General features: G+C 62.2%; 1 protein-coding gene and 1 long non-coding RNA gene across 4 annotated transcripts; one reads left to right on the top strand and one right to left on the bottom strand.

Annotated features, from left to right (window-relative positions):
- Positions 1 to 3,703: 3,703 nt before the first annotated feature.
- On the bottom strand, positions 3,704 to 9,463 carry LOC139603784 (uncharacterized). Its single transcript, XR_011683800.1, has 3 exons — positions 5,054 to 9,463; positions 4,670 to 4,780; positions 3,704 to 4,486 (listed from the first exon to the last, which is right to left on the bottom strand). It is a non-coding gene; the product is annotated as an uncharacterized lncRNA (long non-coding RNA).
- A 129-nt stretch (positions 9,464 to 9,592) lies between these two features.
- Positions 9,593 to 14,297, top strand: EGR3 (early growth response 3). 3 transcript variants are annotated; one of them, XM_071454712.1, is made up of 2 exons: positions 9,593 to 10,295; positions 11,361 to 14,297. In XM_071454712.1, the coding sequence occupies exons 1-2, from the start codon at positions 9,674 to 9,676 to the stop codon at positions 12,398 to 12,400; spliced, it is 1,662 nt and encodes a 553-aa protein (XP_071310813.1). In that variant the 5' UTR covers positions 9,593 to 9,673; the 3' UTR covers positions 12,401 to 14,297. The 3 variants fall into 3 exon arrangements, with proteins under 3 accessions (XP_071310813.1, XP_071310814.1, XP_071310815.1); XM_071454713.1 differs by lacking the exon at positions 9,593 to 10,295 and adding an exon at positions 10,401 to 10,524; XM_071454714.1 differs by lacking the exon at positions 9,593 to 10,295 and adding an exon at positions 10,840 to 11,077.
- The last annotated feature ends 551 nt before the right edge of the window (positions 14,298 to 14,848 follow it).

Below are 14,848 nucleotides of genomic sequence, written 5' to 3'. Positions count from 1 at the left end.
CCAATATCCCTGTGCTGGGATGATCCCTGCCAGGACCCAGCACCGGGGCCTTGTGGGGGCACTCGGGGCTGCAAACGCAGCAGCCCTGGCCAGGCCTGCACCACAAACTCTCACTGGGATGCACACAAGGCCTCCACGGTGTGGAAAATATTAATTGTGGTTTTCTGGTTCACTTTTCGATTATTTAGAAAGAGTGAAGGAAAAAACTCCCAAGGAGGAAGCCACGTACACTCACTTGGTGCTGGTCCCACCCCCTTTATCTCTCCTTCCATTCGCTCACCATTGGTGCGAGAGAGAAAAGAGAAGCTGAGCCTCTCAGCTGCCTAAATGTAGAAAGTTTTGCTTCTAAATCAGTTTGTGATGGAAAGGAAACACGTCACGTCCCTGGGGAAGTGGCTGGTTTTGAGCAGCCACAACCCCAGTGCCGAGTGCTGCAATGGAACAGCCCAACACTGAAATAGCTCCACGCTCTGTTATTGTCACCCAGAGAAGTTTTTTTTTTCACTGTCTAGGTGTCATTTTTAGCCTCCAGAGGAAATTTTATTTGTATTTGTTACCTCGACTTTCCACTGTCGTGGCTTCATGACTTTTTCATGTGAAGGGCTGGGAGAAAACAGAGTTGGGTGAGTTCAGGTATGGGACCCACAGCACCAAGGGCACATCCCAGGAATTCCAGCATGGATTCACCAGCCCTGCAGAGCCCAGCTGCATTCCAAGGTCACAAACCCATGGAAACACAGAATGCCAGGGATTCTGGGGGGCTGTGAGCTGAGCTGAGCCCAGGCATGGCTGTGGGATGGACACAGCTCCCCTTTGCTCACCCAGGATGGGGCTTTGAACTGGGTTTGGGCAATTCCAGCCCCTCCCTGAAGCAAACCCACCCACTCCATGGCATGACTGAGGGAGAAGAGGACGTGGAGTTTAAAAATTAACAATGAACTCGTGAAAATTGAGTGTTCCTGGTGAGAAACAGCAGCACCCAGCAGCACATGGGGGGGTGTTCCTTGCCAAAACTGGGCTGGAGGCCAGGAGAAGCTCGTGCTAAACACGAGCCCTAAGTCAACAGGATAACAATTACCAGGTTTTAATAATCACTGAAATAATTGATGGGAGAAAGTCTCAGCCCCTGGGTCTGATGCAGAGGGCTCACCCCAGGAAAATGCAGATTTAAGGCCGGAGCAGGTACTGGGGGACCCCCAAAGCCTGGGTGGCACCTGGGGATGGCACAGGGACAGCCCAGCTGGCAGGAGCTCGGCAGTGCCAGGCAGCAGCTCCCCCTCAGCCAGGGACTTGCTCAAGAAGGGATTAGCAGGATCAGCTGATGATGATCTAAGCGCATAACTATATCAACCTGCGAATTAATTCTGATATCTCACACCTCGGAGCTCCTCTATCTGCACATCTCTGCACTCCTCAAGCGTTCCCTGAGCTAAGCCCGGCTGCACCCCCCCGGGAAATAGGTCAGGAGGGATAATCCCCAAATCCCCACGTGCTGCTGGGGCCGAGCAGCGCTGCCCGATTTGGGAGCCGACGTGGGAGAATCCCCCGGCCAGCTGAGCCCCACGGGATGCTGAGGCACCGGCTCTGCACGTCAGCCAGGGGTGGGCGATGCTGGGATGATCCAGTGAGGAGCTCCCAGCCTTCATCCTCGTGCTGGGCACTCACAGAGCCCCGGTCTGGGGTCCTCCCGTGCCACGGGGATGGGGATGGGGATGGGGATGGGGATGGGGATGGGGATGGGGCAGGAGCCTGCACTGGGAGCTGCTGCTGGGCTTGGGCGGGCCCTGGCAGAGGCAGCTGGGCCGTGGCAGGAATTTAGGGCTCCTGAAGTAATAGGTGAGGCAGGAAAGGCGAGGACAGGGATGTGTCTCCCCACCTCTGTGTCCCTGCCAGCGGGTCCTGCAGTGATGGTTTCATTAATTAGTAATAATTAATTATTATTGGGTTTCCAACATGCTGTATGATATCAGAGGAGCTTTGTGGGGCTGTCTGGGGATCCAGGGCCAGAGCTGGTTTGGTTTTGGGGTCCTGGACCCCCATCCTGCTCACTGGACCATTCAGCCATCCTGGGATGCAAATTCCAGCTGTTCCTGAGGGAAAGCAGCAGCTCAGCTGTGCCCAGAGGCGCTGTGGGCATCCTGGGATGAGCATTCAAGGGATGCTCAGCGGGGAGAAACTCAGCGCAGGTTTTGTTTCCTCTTTCAGCTGCTCCCCGAGCCGCTTTGAGCCGGGTTTGTCGGCGGCAGTGGGAAGCTCCCAGCCTCTCCCACTCCTCCGGGAGCCACGAGCACCTTCAGATGTGGTTTGCCCCAAAACGCTCCTCGGCAGAACAAAACCGACCAAAGCGTTTTTGATACGGGGGTCCCAGCGCAGGAGCTGCCGTGCCTGGCACTGCCCTGTTTACCCCGGCTGGCTGCGGGATGAGGGGGATGCCCGGCGGGCTTTGCATGCCCAGGTGTGGTGGAAGGAGGCGATGCTGGCTCTGCCGGCGCTCCCCGGGCAGCACGGGCGGCCTCGCCCCGCGGCCCCGGCCCGGCCTGTCCTCACTTGCCGGCTGCTCTCGCTTCCCATTCCCTGCCCGCAGCCCCGCGGCTCCTCAGCCAACCTCACATTTCCTCATTGCTAGGAAATGGCAAATTCCCCCCGGGCTGGTTTCAATGGCTCACGGATCCCTCGCCTTTGGCCTCTGCCCAGTTTCTCCTGGGCTGGTGGAGCTCAGCCTTCGGGAGCAGCGCTTTTTCCCAGGCATGCAGCCTTTGGAATTCTCTGTCTGGGAGGACACCCCGCCCCTGGGACCGGGCTGGATTCACCCCTCTGTGCTGACACAACACCGAGCCCTTTTTCCGCTGGACGTGGTGGATTTGGGGGTTCTGACGTCCTCTGCTCCTCTCTGTGCTCACATCTCCCCCGTGTTGTCACGGCACAGCTCTGGGAGCTGTCATTCCAGGGTCCAGTTCCTCTTCTGCTTCTTGGTTTCATGTTAAAAAACGCCTTTGTGGTCTCCCCCTGCAAACCCCTCATGGGGTCACTCCAGGGCTCCTTCCTGGGGCCACCACACCGAGGTTGCTGCTGGTCCCATAAAATCATCCTTGGGTTTGCAGCCTGCTCTGCTCCTGATCCCTGGCTGGAATCCCATCCTTCCCACCCTCGGGACCACTTTCACTCTGGGCCTGCTCTGCAGTTTCCCTGTTAATCAGCTGTCTCCTTATCTCCAGGTCACACCACGCCAGCTGCCCTGCTATTGTTCCCCAGCTGGATAATAACAGGAAGGGCTTGGAAAACCAGACCTGAGTCGGACTGAGGTGACCCAGAGGTCCCAGCTCCCCCAGAGCACTCAGCAGCCCCTTGCTGGCACAACCTGGAGCCCCCCACCAACCCCTGGGAGCAGCCAGGGTTGTGGGGTTGGGGTCCCCCAGCCCAGAGTTGGGGTAGGAGTCATCCAACAACTCCTGGGAGCAGTGAGAGCTGTGGGCTTGGAGTCCCCCACCCCGGAGTTATGGGGTTGGAGTCCCCCACCCCAGAGTTGTGGGGTTGGAGGAGTCCCCTACCCCAGAGTTATGGGGTTGGAGTCTCCCACCAATCCCTGGGAGCAGTGGGAGGTTGTGGGTTGGAGTTCCCTACCCCAGAGCTACAGGGTTGGGGTCCCCCATCTCAGAGTTGTGGGGTTGGAGGAGTCCCCCACCCCAGAGTTATGGGGTTGGGGTCCCCCACCAATCCCTGGGAGCAGTGGGAGGTTGTGGGTTGGAGTCCCCCACCCCAGAGTTGTGGAGTTGCAGTCCCTCATCCCGGAGTTATGGGATTGGAGTCCCTCACCCCCAGGAGCAGCAGGAAGTTGTGGGATGCTCTTTGGGAAGAGCCTTCCCCCCTCCAGCAGCTCAAACACTCCTGCAAGGTGCATGCCTGGCCTCCAGCCATCTCCCAGGGCTGTTCCCTTCAGGAACCAAGCCTGGCCACCCAGAACCCATTTCCCAGCATCAGCAAGATGTTTGGAGCTCTGTTCCAAAGGGCTTTTCCTCCCCATCCCAAGATGTTCATCCTGCTGCCACACAGGGTGAGGCAGGGCTGATCCCTGCCTTGCCACGGGGGAAACTGAGGCAGGAAATGGCTTCCCACAGGCACCCACAACGCTCCCATAGCTGCCCCCACCAGCCACCCTGGGGTTTGGCTTATGGGGATCCATTCTTTGGGATCCACCCAGGGACACCCCAGGGCAGCAAGTTCTGCCTGTGGGTCCCCTGCAGGAGGAGGGAGATGCCAGGCTCCCTTTCCAAGAGGGAGATGCCCATCTCCGTTTCCATGAGGGAGATGCCAGTCTCCTTTTCCATGAGGGAGATGCCAGTCTCCTTTTCCATGAGGGAAATGCCCATCTCCTTTTCCATGCATATTTCAGTGCGAGTGTTTCCAAATATTTCCGGAGGAGGAGGAGGAGGAGGAGGGTGTGGAGTTTTCACAGGCAAATCAGGAAAACCAAGGTGAGGCAGGAGCCCTGGGAAGGACACAGGCCAGGAGGGTGTTGGTGTGGGATCAGGAAGGCTGCCCAGCAGTTTCTCCTGGCTGAAGTTCCCTCAGTGAGAGTTTGGCCTGAAATGAGGATTTCCCACACAGAAAGTCTCTCCTCCCCCAGAAATTCCAGATTACCCTGAATCCCATCCCTGCCAGTGCTGAGCACCTTTCATGCCAGGCCATGCAGTGCTCAGAGAACAAACTGCTGGTGCTGCAGCCACATCTGGGCAGCTGTTGTTTGCCAGGACAGCTCTGAAGTGTCACAGCAGCTCGGCACCTGCAAACAAAACGAAACAAAACAAAACTCAACTCACACCCTGAGTAACCACCGCGGCTTGATCAGATACCCCCGCGACGCCCACCCCGTGGTTTGGGTGGCTCGGGGTGTGTTTTTTCCCTCTCCAAACTGCTCGAGCAGAGTTTGTGTTGCCGACCATCGAGGCAGCCGCCCACACGCGCGGCCCTGGCGCAGTCGTCCCCCGGGGGTAGGAGGCCGGTGACCTTTCAGGTCCCCACCAGCCACACTCTGTTTACGACTCCGTGACCTTACCAGCCCCAGATCTGCATCTGCAGCGAATCCAAGGAGGAAAAGCTCCTCGCTCTGGTTTGTGCCTCAGGCTCCGAGCCTGAGCATCCTTTGTAATCCAGGATGAGGTGACAATGCTGGTGATCATCGCCATCATTACAGATGATCCCTCTCTCCCTCGGCGGACTTAAAAGCCTGAAACACAGAACCGTGCCCCGTGTGGAGCTTTCCAGAGCTCCTGAGACCCCGAACGGGAGCAGCTCGTGATGTCCCCCAGCCTTCAGGGCTCAGCTCAAGTGAATTTTCGGGAGCGAGCAGCCCATCAGCCTGGCCACAAGGCACGAAAACGGGGCTCGCCTTCCCTTGTCTGTAGGTACAATTAAGCTGCCGTTAATTAGGTGAAAAACCCTGACGAGTTCCCCTTTTCGAAGCCCGGGGGTCCCCCAGGATGTGCGGCCCGCAGCACCTGCAGGGTTCCCGCACATGAATCAGGGCCCGGTGGGTCACAAGACCGAGAGGAGCGGGGAGAAGTCTCCCGTCAGGTGACAGCACCCAGGGGACAGGGGGACAGGGTCCCGGTCCCGGGGGGCCCAGCGGGGTTTTGGGGATGGGGTGTGGCCGCTCTCAGCATCGCACGGCCCCGAGGGAGGGTCGCGGTGGGAGCTGGGGGCTCTCGGTTCCTCGCCAGCACCGGGGTGGGTGTCACGGGAACGGGGCAGGGTGGGACATGGTTAAATAATGTCACCGCTTGTCACAAGCCCTGCACGGGATGCTGGGAGGTGAGGGGAGATGGGGCAACGCTGGTGCGGGACACTTGGGATTGAGGAGGGACGGCAGCAATTAATGGAATTCTGGAATGCTTGGGCTGGGGAGGGGCCTTAAAGCTCGCCCAGTGCCAACCCCTGCCATGGGCAGGGGCACCTCCCACTGTCCCCGGCTGCTCCAAGCCCTGTCCATCCTGGCCTTGGGCACTGCCAGGGCAGCCACAGCTTCTCTGGGAATTCCATCCCAGCCCCTTCCCACTCTCACAGCCAGGAATTCCCAATTCCCAGTATCCCATCCATCCCTGCCCCCTGGCACTGGGAGCCATTCCCTGGCTCCTGTCCCTCCATCCCTTGTCCCCAGTCCCTCTCCAGCTCCCCTGGTGCCCCTTCAGGCCCTGGCAGGGGCTCTGAGCTCTCCCTGGAGCTTTCCCTGCTCCAGATGAGCACTCCCAGCTCTGCCAGCCTGGCTCCAGAGCAGAGGGGCTCCAGCCCTGGGGCAGCTCCATGTTCTCCTCTGCTGCCCGGACCTGGAGCCAGCACCGCAGGTGGGGTCTCACCTGAGCGGGGCAGGGGGCAGATCCATGGGCAGGGAATGCCAGCAGTGATGATCCAGGTCACCAAAACACCTGGATCAGGACGGGGTTCACACGGGCAGGTGTGTGGGATGACGAAAAAAGAGTGAAAGCTCTCGGCTGCAGACTCCATCCAGCCTGGGCTGGAATTTAAAACCATCCGGAGCCGTCCCAGGTGAGTCTCTCTCTGTTCCCCCCCCACCTTGGGTGAAGAGCTGTGCTCGGGATGCTCTGACCCATTAAGCTGAGCTGTAACTAAGCCAGTCCAACCCCCATGCGGCCGTTTCCGTGCCAGTCTGAGTCTGCCTCGGTTTATTTTGGCTCAAGGCCGTTCCCAATCAAACCGCTGTCAGTGCCGGAGCTGTCCCGCTCTCCCCAGCCGGCTTTAGCGGCAGGTCCTCATGACTCAGGAGCTTTAAACCCAGCCTAAACCCTACCGCGAGGCTTTGGGGTGCACCCACAGCCCCAGCAGCCCCGAGCGGGCAGGAGCCAGCCGCATTCCCAGCGGGAAGCAGGTGCCACTGCCGTGTCACTGTCACCCTCGGGGGACAGACACCCACCCGGGCCGGGGTGAGCCGAGCGTGGGGCTGGCACCCGTGGGGATGCGGAGTTTTCCAGAGCAGGGCGAGGAGCTGCTTGCCCTGGAGCAGGAATTCCCCGCGGGACCCTCGCCCGTGGGTGCCGATAAGGCTGAACAAACCCGCAGCCTCCGCTACAAATCGGGAGGAACCGGGTGGTGGTGTTGGTTCCGGACACAATTAAGGGTTGAGGAGGGGTGGTTTAATTCTGGGGGGGGTCCCTGCTCTGACCCGCGGGGCCGTGGGAGCCGGACACTCAGCGGGGGCCCCGCAGCACCAACCGCAGGGTTGGGGAGGGGTGGTTTCATTTGGGGGGGTCCCTGCTCTGGCCTCCGGAGCCGGACACACAGCGGGGGCCCCGCAGCATCCCCGGCGCTGCGGCTGCGGGCGCGCTCCCACCGTGGGAATGCGGTGACGGGGGAGGACCCCCGGGGCACGGGGGTGTCAGCGGGACCCCCTCCTCACCCCCGCGCCTCGGGGCGGTGCTGCCCGGGGGGGGGCGGGCTGTGGATCCCCCTCCGCGCCCCGCGCCCGCCCCGCACCTCGGCAGCGCCGGGGGCGCCGGAACCGGCGGCCAAAGAAGGGAGCGGAGGCGGGGCCGGATCCAGGCCTTGTATGGCGCTTCCCCTCGGCCGCCCGCCCGCCGCCGCCCCGCGCTCCCCCCCCGTTCCCCCTCCCGCCGCCGCCGCCGCCGCCGCCGCCGCCGCGCTCCCCCCGGGCCGCGCCGGGCCACGGGCGGGGGATGCGCTGGGCAGGGGGGGCTGCGGCTGGGGGGGCGGCGGGAGGGGGCCGGGTGGGGTGAGAGACCGAGAGAGAGGGGTAAAAACAAGGAGAGTGTCCTGCCAAGGATGGGGGTGAACAGGGTGCGAGGGAAGGGGGCTCTGTGCAGGATGGGGGGGTCTGAGAAGAGTGGGGGGCTCTACACAGGGTGGGGGCTCTGCACAGCATGGGGGGCTCTGCACAGCATGGGGGGCTCTGCACAGCATGGGGGTCCTGTGCAAGATGTGGGGGCTCTACAAAGGGTGGGGGCTCCGCACAGGATGGGGGCTCTGCACAGGGTAGGGGGAATTTCTAGTGGAAGGAGGGGTCGGTCAATGGAGGGGCTCCACTGCAGGGTTGGGGTTGCAGCGCCTGGGGGGCTGCAGTGAACGAGCGGCCCTGGAGTGCACGGGGGCCCTGAAGTGGATGTGAGGGGCCTTGAAGTGAATGTGGGGCGCTCTGAAGTGAATGGTGACCCTGAAGTTGGTGAACACACGGGCCCCTCCTCCCCCCGCGGTCACAAAGAGCCCAAGTCGGGGCTCGCTGCCCCCCACCCCCGAGAACGCTGCCCCTGCCCCGAGCGGCTGCGACAATGCCCGGGCCCCGGGGCACCTCCTGAGCCCCCGGTGTGCCCGTGCCCCGCGTCCCCGCGGCCACTGCCCGGTCCCCTCCCGCCGCAGCCCTCCCGTAGCCCGGATTTCACTCCCATGGCAAAGCCGGCCCTGCAGGAATTGGGTAAGTGGAGCTATTGCAACACAGCATTTTTCCATACATTTGCTATATAACTCGGAGGGTTTTAAAGATAGCATCAGTTGGCACACTTAGCACGAAACCACCTAATTACTGACGCCTTGGAAGTGCCAAACTTTTAAAGGGGGGAGGTGAGGTTAAAATCACAGGCGACCAACAAGTGTTACCTGTTTTTAAAGTATTCCAAGCTCTGTTCTCCACGGGAGTCGGGACATGGGGAGGGGGCGGCTCGGGGCTGAGCCATCCCCTCTGTCACCACTGGCCACCACACCGAGGGGCTGGAGGCTTCTGCAGCCCCCCTACTCTGACCCTCTCCTTCCCACCAAACTCCACTGCCTGGCGCTGTGGCTTTCCCTGCACAGCTCCCATCCCGTTCCTGTGCCAGCCCGGGCTGCGGGATGGGGTTTCTGGCCGGTCCTGGCCTCCAGTGGAGGAAAAAACCCTCCCGGTACGAGCCTGGCTGTGAGCAGCCCCGGGGGCGGCCGCAGGGTCAGGCTGGGCGGGGGCGGGCGCTGTCCCCGCGCCCCCGCTGCTCCCCGGGGATGATCCGGGCTGGAAGGGCTGGAGCCGCCGCCCGCCCTGCTCAGGGGACGGCACCGCTCGGCGGGCGCGGGGGATGCAGCGCAGAGGGGGAGACCCCGGCCCGGTGCCCCGTGCCCGGTGCCCCGTGCAGGGTGCCCTGTGCCCAGGGCCCGGTGCAGAGTGCCCGGTGCAGGATGCCTGATGCACGGCCGCTCCCCTGGACTGGGTGACAAGTGCAGGATGCCCGGTGCCCGGTGCCCTGCACAGGGTTCCTGCTGCCCTCTGCCCGGTGCGGGCAGCCTGGTACCCCGTGCACGATGCCCGGTGCGTGTGCAGGAAGCCCGGTACCCCTCATCCGGTGCGGGATGCCCAGGTCCCGGTCCCCACTGCCCCGTGCAGGGTGCCCGGTCCCGGGTACCCCCTCCCCGATGCAGCACGCCTGGTGCCCGACCCCCTTTGCCCGGCGTCCAGTGCCCCGTCCCCTTCGCCAGATGCAGGAAGCCCGGTTGCCGGTCCCCCCAGCCCGGTATCCGGTGCCCGGTTCCCCTTGCCCGGTGCAGGGTGCCCGGTTCCCCCGGGCCGGTCCCCTGTCCCCCGTCCCCGCGCTCGCCGGCCCCGCTTCCTGCTCTCCCCAACGTTCCATTGTGCGGAGCTTCCATTGTGACGTCTCGGCCTCGGCTCGGCTTTGTCTGTCCATATATGGGCAGCTACGTCACGGAGCGCTCCCGCATAAAGGCCCCGCGGAGTCCCCGGCGGAGCAGTCGGGCGGCAGAGAAGGAACCGGCGAGCGGAGCGGGGCCGAGCGCGGGGGAAGCGGGGCCGGGGCCGGGAGCCGGCGAGAGAGAGAGAGAGAGAGAGGAGGGGTTAAATCCTCCCCCCCCCCCCCCACCACCCCCCCAGCTTCTACAACCACATCTGCCAGCCAGATCGCCCCCTCCCCCTCGAGGAAACACCACCAAGGGACCCACGGAGGACCGCGCCCCCCCCGCGCCCCCTCCTCCGCGGCCACCCCCAGCCCCCCCCCCCGCCTCCTCCTCCTCCCCCCCGCCGCCCCCGCCCCAACTTTTCTTCTTGCATGATTTCCCTCGCACGGATTTGCCACTCGGATGTTGTTTCCTCGGGAGCCGAGCTCGGAGCCACGTTGAACCAGCCTTTTCCTCCAGTGCTATGACAGGCAAACTACTGGAGAAGCTGCCGGGGACCATGAACACTTTGATGAACCAATTGCCTGACAATCTGTACCCAGAGGAGATCCCCAACTCTTTGAATATCTTCTCCAGCACCAGCGACTCGGTGGCTCACTACAACCAGATGGCTGCAGGTAAAGCGGGAGGGAAGGAAAATGGGGAAAAGGCAGGAGCAGGGGGGGAGCCGGTGGGGCGAGGAGGAGGATGCTGTGGGTAGGGTGTCATGGAGCCTCGGAGGGAAGGGAAGAGCTGGGGCTGGGGAGCGTCCCCCCCCCGCACCCACCCACCCCTTTCCTCGCCGTGTCTCCGCGCGATCGCTGCAGGGCTCCGCCGAGCGCTGCCGCCGCCGAGCCGCCGCCGCAGGTACGGGGACGGCGGCCGGGCTCCGTGGGGAGGAGAGCCCGGGTGGAAAAGCCGGAGGGCCGAGGGGACGAGGGGAAGGCCGGGCACCCCCGTGTCGCGCAGGGGCCGCCCGCCCGCGCCGGGATCCGCGCGGGTGCGGAGGCGCCGCGGACGCGCGTGGCCGTGGCAGCCGCCCCCCCACACCCCGCAGCGGCGGCGGCGGCAGCGTGGGCTCCCCGGGACGCGGCGCCGACTTTCCCGGAGCGCGGGGCTGGGGGAAACGGGGAGGGAGGGGGGGGGACAGGAGAGAGGGAGGATCTGGGGGGGGGGGGACAGGTGAGCGCCGAGGGCGGCGGGGGCGGGTGCTCCCCGCGTGTCCCCGCTCCCACGCGGAGCCCCGCCGGGCTAAACCCCCCCTCCCCATCCCCATCCCCATCCCCGTGTTTCTCCTCGCCGGGGCTCGGCGCAGGGAAGGCGGCGAGTTGGTAACGGCGTCGGCGGCCGCAGCCCCGGCTCCGCGGAGTGCCCAGCGCTGCCGGGGCTGGACGGGGAGGAAGCCTACCTGTAGCCGCAGGTACCTCCTTCCTCCGGCGGCGCGGCGGTGGGGTGTCCCCCCCACCCACCCACCCACCCACCCCGGGCAGCTCCTCGCGGGGGCGGCGCGGGCGGCCCCGCATCGTCGGGACCCCCGGCAGGCAGCGCCGCATATGCGGGGTGGAAGCCGCGAGGGGAAGGCGGGGAGCGAGGCGTGGGGGAACTGGCGCATCCCCGCTCCCCGGAGCATCCCCCGGAGCATCCCCCGGTGCATCCCCGGGCCCTCCCGGCTTACCCTGCCCCGCTTCTCTCGCACTTTGCAGATAATGTTATGGACATTGGCTTAGCGAACGAAAAGGCCGGTCAGGAATTGTCCTCCTACTCGGGCACTTTTCAACCCGCCCCGGGCAACAAGACTGTCACCTACCTGGGGAAATTCGCTTTTGACTCGCCCTCCAACTGGTGCCAGGACAACATCATCAGCCTGATGAGCGCCGGCATCCTGGGGGTGCCGCCGTCCTCGGGCGCGCTCACCAGCACGCAGAGCTCGGCGGGCAGCATGGGGCCGCCGCAGGGCGAGGTGGACCAGATGTACCCCGCGCTGCCGCCCTACTCCTCCTGCAGTGACCTCTACCCAGAGCCCGTCTCGTTCCACGACCCCCAGAGCAACCCTGGCCTGACCTACTCCCCCCAGGATTACCAGGCGGCCAAGCCCGCCTTGGACAGCAACCTCTTCCCCATGATCCCAGACTATAACCTCTACCACCACCCCAACGACATGGGCACCATCACGGAGCACAAACCCTTCCAGAGCTTGGACCCCATCCGCGTCAACCCGCCCCCCATAACCCCGCTGGAGACCATCAAGGCCTTCAAGGACAAGCAGATCCACCCGGGTTTCGGGGGGCTGCCGCAGCCGCCCCTCACGCTCAAGCCCATCCGACCCCGCAAGTATCCCAACCGGCCCAGCAAGACGCCGCTGCACGAGCGGCCCCACGCCTGCCCGGCCGAGGGCTGCGACCGCCGCTTCTCCCGCTCCGACGAGCTCACCCGTCACCTCCGCATCCACACGGGCCACAAGCCCTTCCAGTGCCGCATCTGCATGCGGAGCTTCAGCCGCAGCGACCACCTCACCACCCACATCCGCACCCACACCGGCGAGAAGCCCTTCGCCTGCGAGTTCTGCGGCCGCAAGTTCGCCCGCTCCGACGAGCGCAAGCGGCACGCCAAGATCCACCTCAAGCAGAAGGAGAAGAAGGCCGAGAAGGGCTCGGGTGTGCAGCCCCCCGCCGCGCCCCCCGCCGCCACCGCCACCACCTCGCCCCCCGTCGCCCTCGCCCCCGCCGTCACCACGTGCGCTTGAGGGATTGTGGGGGGCGGCGCGGTGGCACCCCTTCTCCTCCCCTTGCCCTCGGCACCGCTCCGGGGGGAACCCCACGGTGTTCAGGATACCGGGGTTGTGCTGCGACGGGTCCGCTCTGCCCGCACCCGGATTGACCGGGTCCAGGCTGCCCGCACCTGGATCCTGCCTGCACTTGGATCGATGGGACCCGCACTGCCCGCACCCGGATTGCCCGGACTCGCGCTGCCCGCGCTGGGATTGCTCGCAGCACCTGGATCCCGGCTGCCTGCTCCTGCACCTTCCACATCCCGGCTGCTTCCACCTGCACCGCCCGGGGCCGGGCCCCCGCACTGCCTGGATCCCGGCCGCCTGCTCCCGCACCTCCCGGATCCCGGCTGCCCGCACCGCCCGGGCCGGGCCGCCCGCACCCTCCTTGCCCGGCTCTCCCGGCTCCCTGCTCCCGCACCTGGATTACTCGCACCGCCCGGATCCCGGCTGGATTGCCCCATCCCGCCTCTCCCGCACCCCACGGCCCTCACCCGGCACCTCCCGGCTCCATCCCGCCCGCACCCGCCGGCCCGGCTCCGGGCTGCCCGGGCGGCCCACCCGGGAATGATCCCGGCTGACCTGGATCCCGGGGCTCGGTCCGACCCCCCCGCCCTGCCGGGGCTGGCGGCTCCAGGATCGGCCCCCCCGGTCCCGTCCTGCCCGGCTCCCCCAGGGCCGGGCGCTCCAGGATCCGTGAGGGGATGCATGGATGGATGATGGATGGATGGATGGATGGATGGATGGATGGATGGATGGATGGAGCTGATCTGGCTCCTCTCCTCGCTGGGCCTGGAGCCCCCGTTGCCCCCCCGGCCCCGTGTCCCCCCCGTGTCCCCAAGCACCGGCTCCCCGTGTTGGAGGTAAGAGGGCTCAGCCCCCCGAGCCAGGCTGGGGGGGCGGGGGGCGGCTCTGCGGGTCCCCCCAACTCCGGGGGGCGGCGGGGAGCGATGTCCCGGCAGCAGCTTTTGGGTTTGTTTTCTTATTTTTGTTTTCTTTTCCTTTTATTATTTTTTTTTCTTTGTTTTCAGCAGAAGGGAAATTCTTTACAGAAATACAGGGAAAAAAAACAAAAAGCACCCCAGTATTTTGCTGAATACTTTTTATAATGTGAGATATTTTTATTTTATTTTATTTGGTCACTTTAAAACAACCACCCAACTATGGAGGAGAAAAATCAATTAGTCCTCTATTTTATTATTATTTTTTTTTCTTTCTCCTTCTGGTATGTGCATGTCATTGCATGACTGCTCTGATTTTTTTCTTCTTTTGTTTTAATAAAACTGTGCTCAGACATTTAAGCTAAACTAAGCAAAAATAATAATGACTTAAAAACAAAAAAAAATCTTTGTTGCCAAAAGGTCGTGCTATCCAGGTTTGATGTCTGCATGTGAAAAAAAAAACACAAAAAAACACATTAAAAACGTACAAAAAATAAAGAGAAGAGGAAGAATGCAGTCTAATTTATGTGAACTGAAAGGAACAAAAAAAAAAAAACAAACCACAATCAGGTTTAACCACACAAACCTAAGGGAATGATATTTTTTGAGAGACTTTTGTATAAAGTTGAGTACTTAGAGAAAAAAAAATCATACCAGATGTAATATATTTTGTGGATGTTTTTATTTCTTGGATTTATAGTACCTTATACTAAGGTTAAAAAAAAAATTATGCTTGATATTGTGAAAAGGTGATAATTTTCACACACATTTCATTTGCTCATTTGTCATGTTGTAATGCAAATATGATAGTTAATGCATACAGCATTTTTAAGGGAAAAAATCAGAAATATTGAACTGATGTATTGTTGTACCATTTGCACTGTGAGCAAATGCTAATGCAGTAAATATATTGTGTTTGCTGACAATCAAAATCTGTAGTAAATATCTTTATTTGCTTAAATTGATCTATATTGGTTTGGAAAGTAAAAAAACCAAGGTTTTAATGTGTAAGGGGAGTGTAAAAAGGGTTGAAATGTGCAGGGAAGTGGGTGCGTTTCTCTTTACGGGCGACTTTGAAACCTGTCTGTACAGAATTTTTTTTCCTAGTGCTGTATTTCCTTAAATATTATTTTTTATATGATTTTTTAAAAAAGTAACCCACTTTTTTTCTCAGTCCCCCTCCCTCTGCTTCAGTTCTATCCGCAGGACGGCACAGCGAGACCCCGCTGGGTGACCCCGACGGCGACCGGCTCCATCCTCGCGTCCCGTCTTTCCCGGGATGGGGGACACCAGACCGGGATGGGGGAACCCCGCCAGGATGGGGGCACCTAACTGGGATGGGGGAACCCGACTGGGATGGGGGGCACCCCTCCAGGATGGTGGAACCCCACTGCGATGGGGGCACCAGACCGGGATGGGGGAACCCGACCAGGATGGGGGAACCCGACCAGGATGGGGGACATCCCACTGGGATGGGGGACAT

The sequence above is a fragment of the Agelaius tricolor genome, unplaced genomic scaffold, assembly GCF_023055355.1.
Source record: "Agelaius tricolor isolate 1412-34295 unplaced genomic scaffold, bAgeTri1.0.p SCAF_41, whole genome shotgun sequence".
NCBI lineage: Eukaryota > Metazoa > Chordata > Aves > Passeriformes > Icteridae > Agelaius > Agelaius tricolor.
The sequence above is the reverse complement of the archived record's forward strand: the minus strand, read 5'-3'. Positions and strand labels throughout refer to the sequence as shown.

Coding starts and splice junctions, on each gene's coding strand:
- EGR3 (XM_071454712.1), top strand. CDS start 9,674: ATGGGCAGCTACGTCACGGAGCGCTCCCGCATAAAGGCCCCGCGGAGT. Junction 10,296..11,360: donor CTACAACCAGATGGCTGCAG/GTAAAGCGGGAG, acceptor CGCACTTTGCAG/ATAATGTTATGGACATTGGC.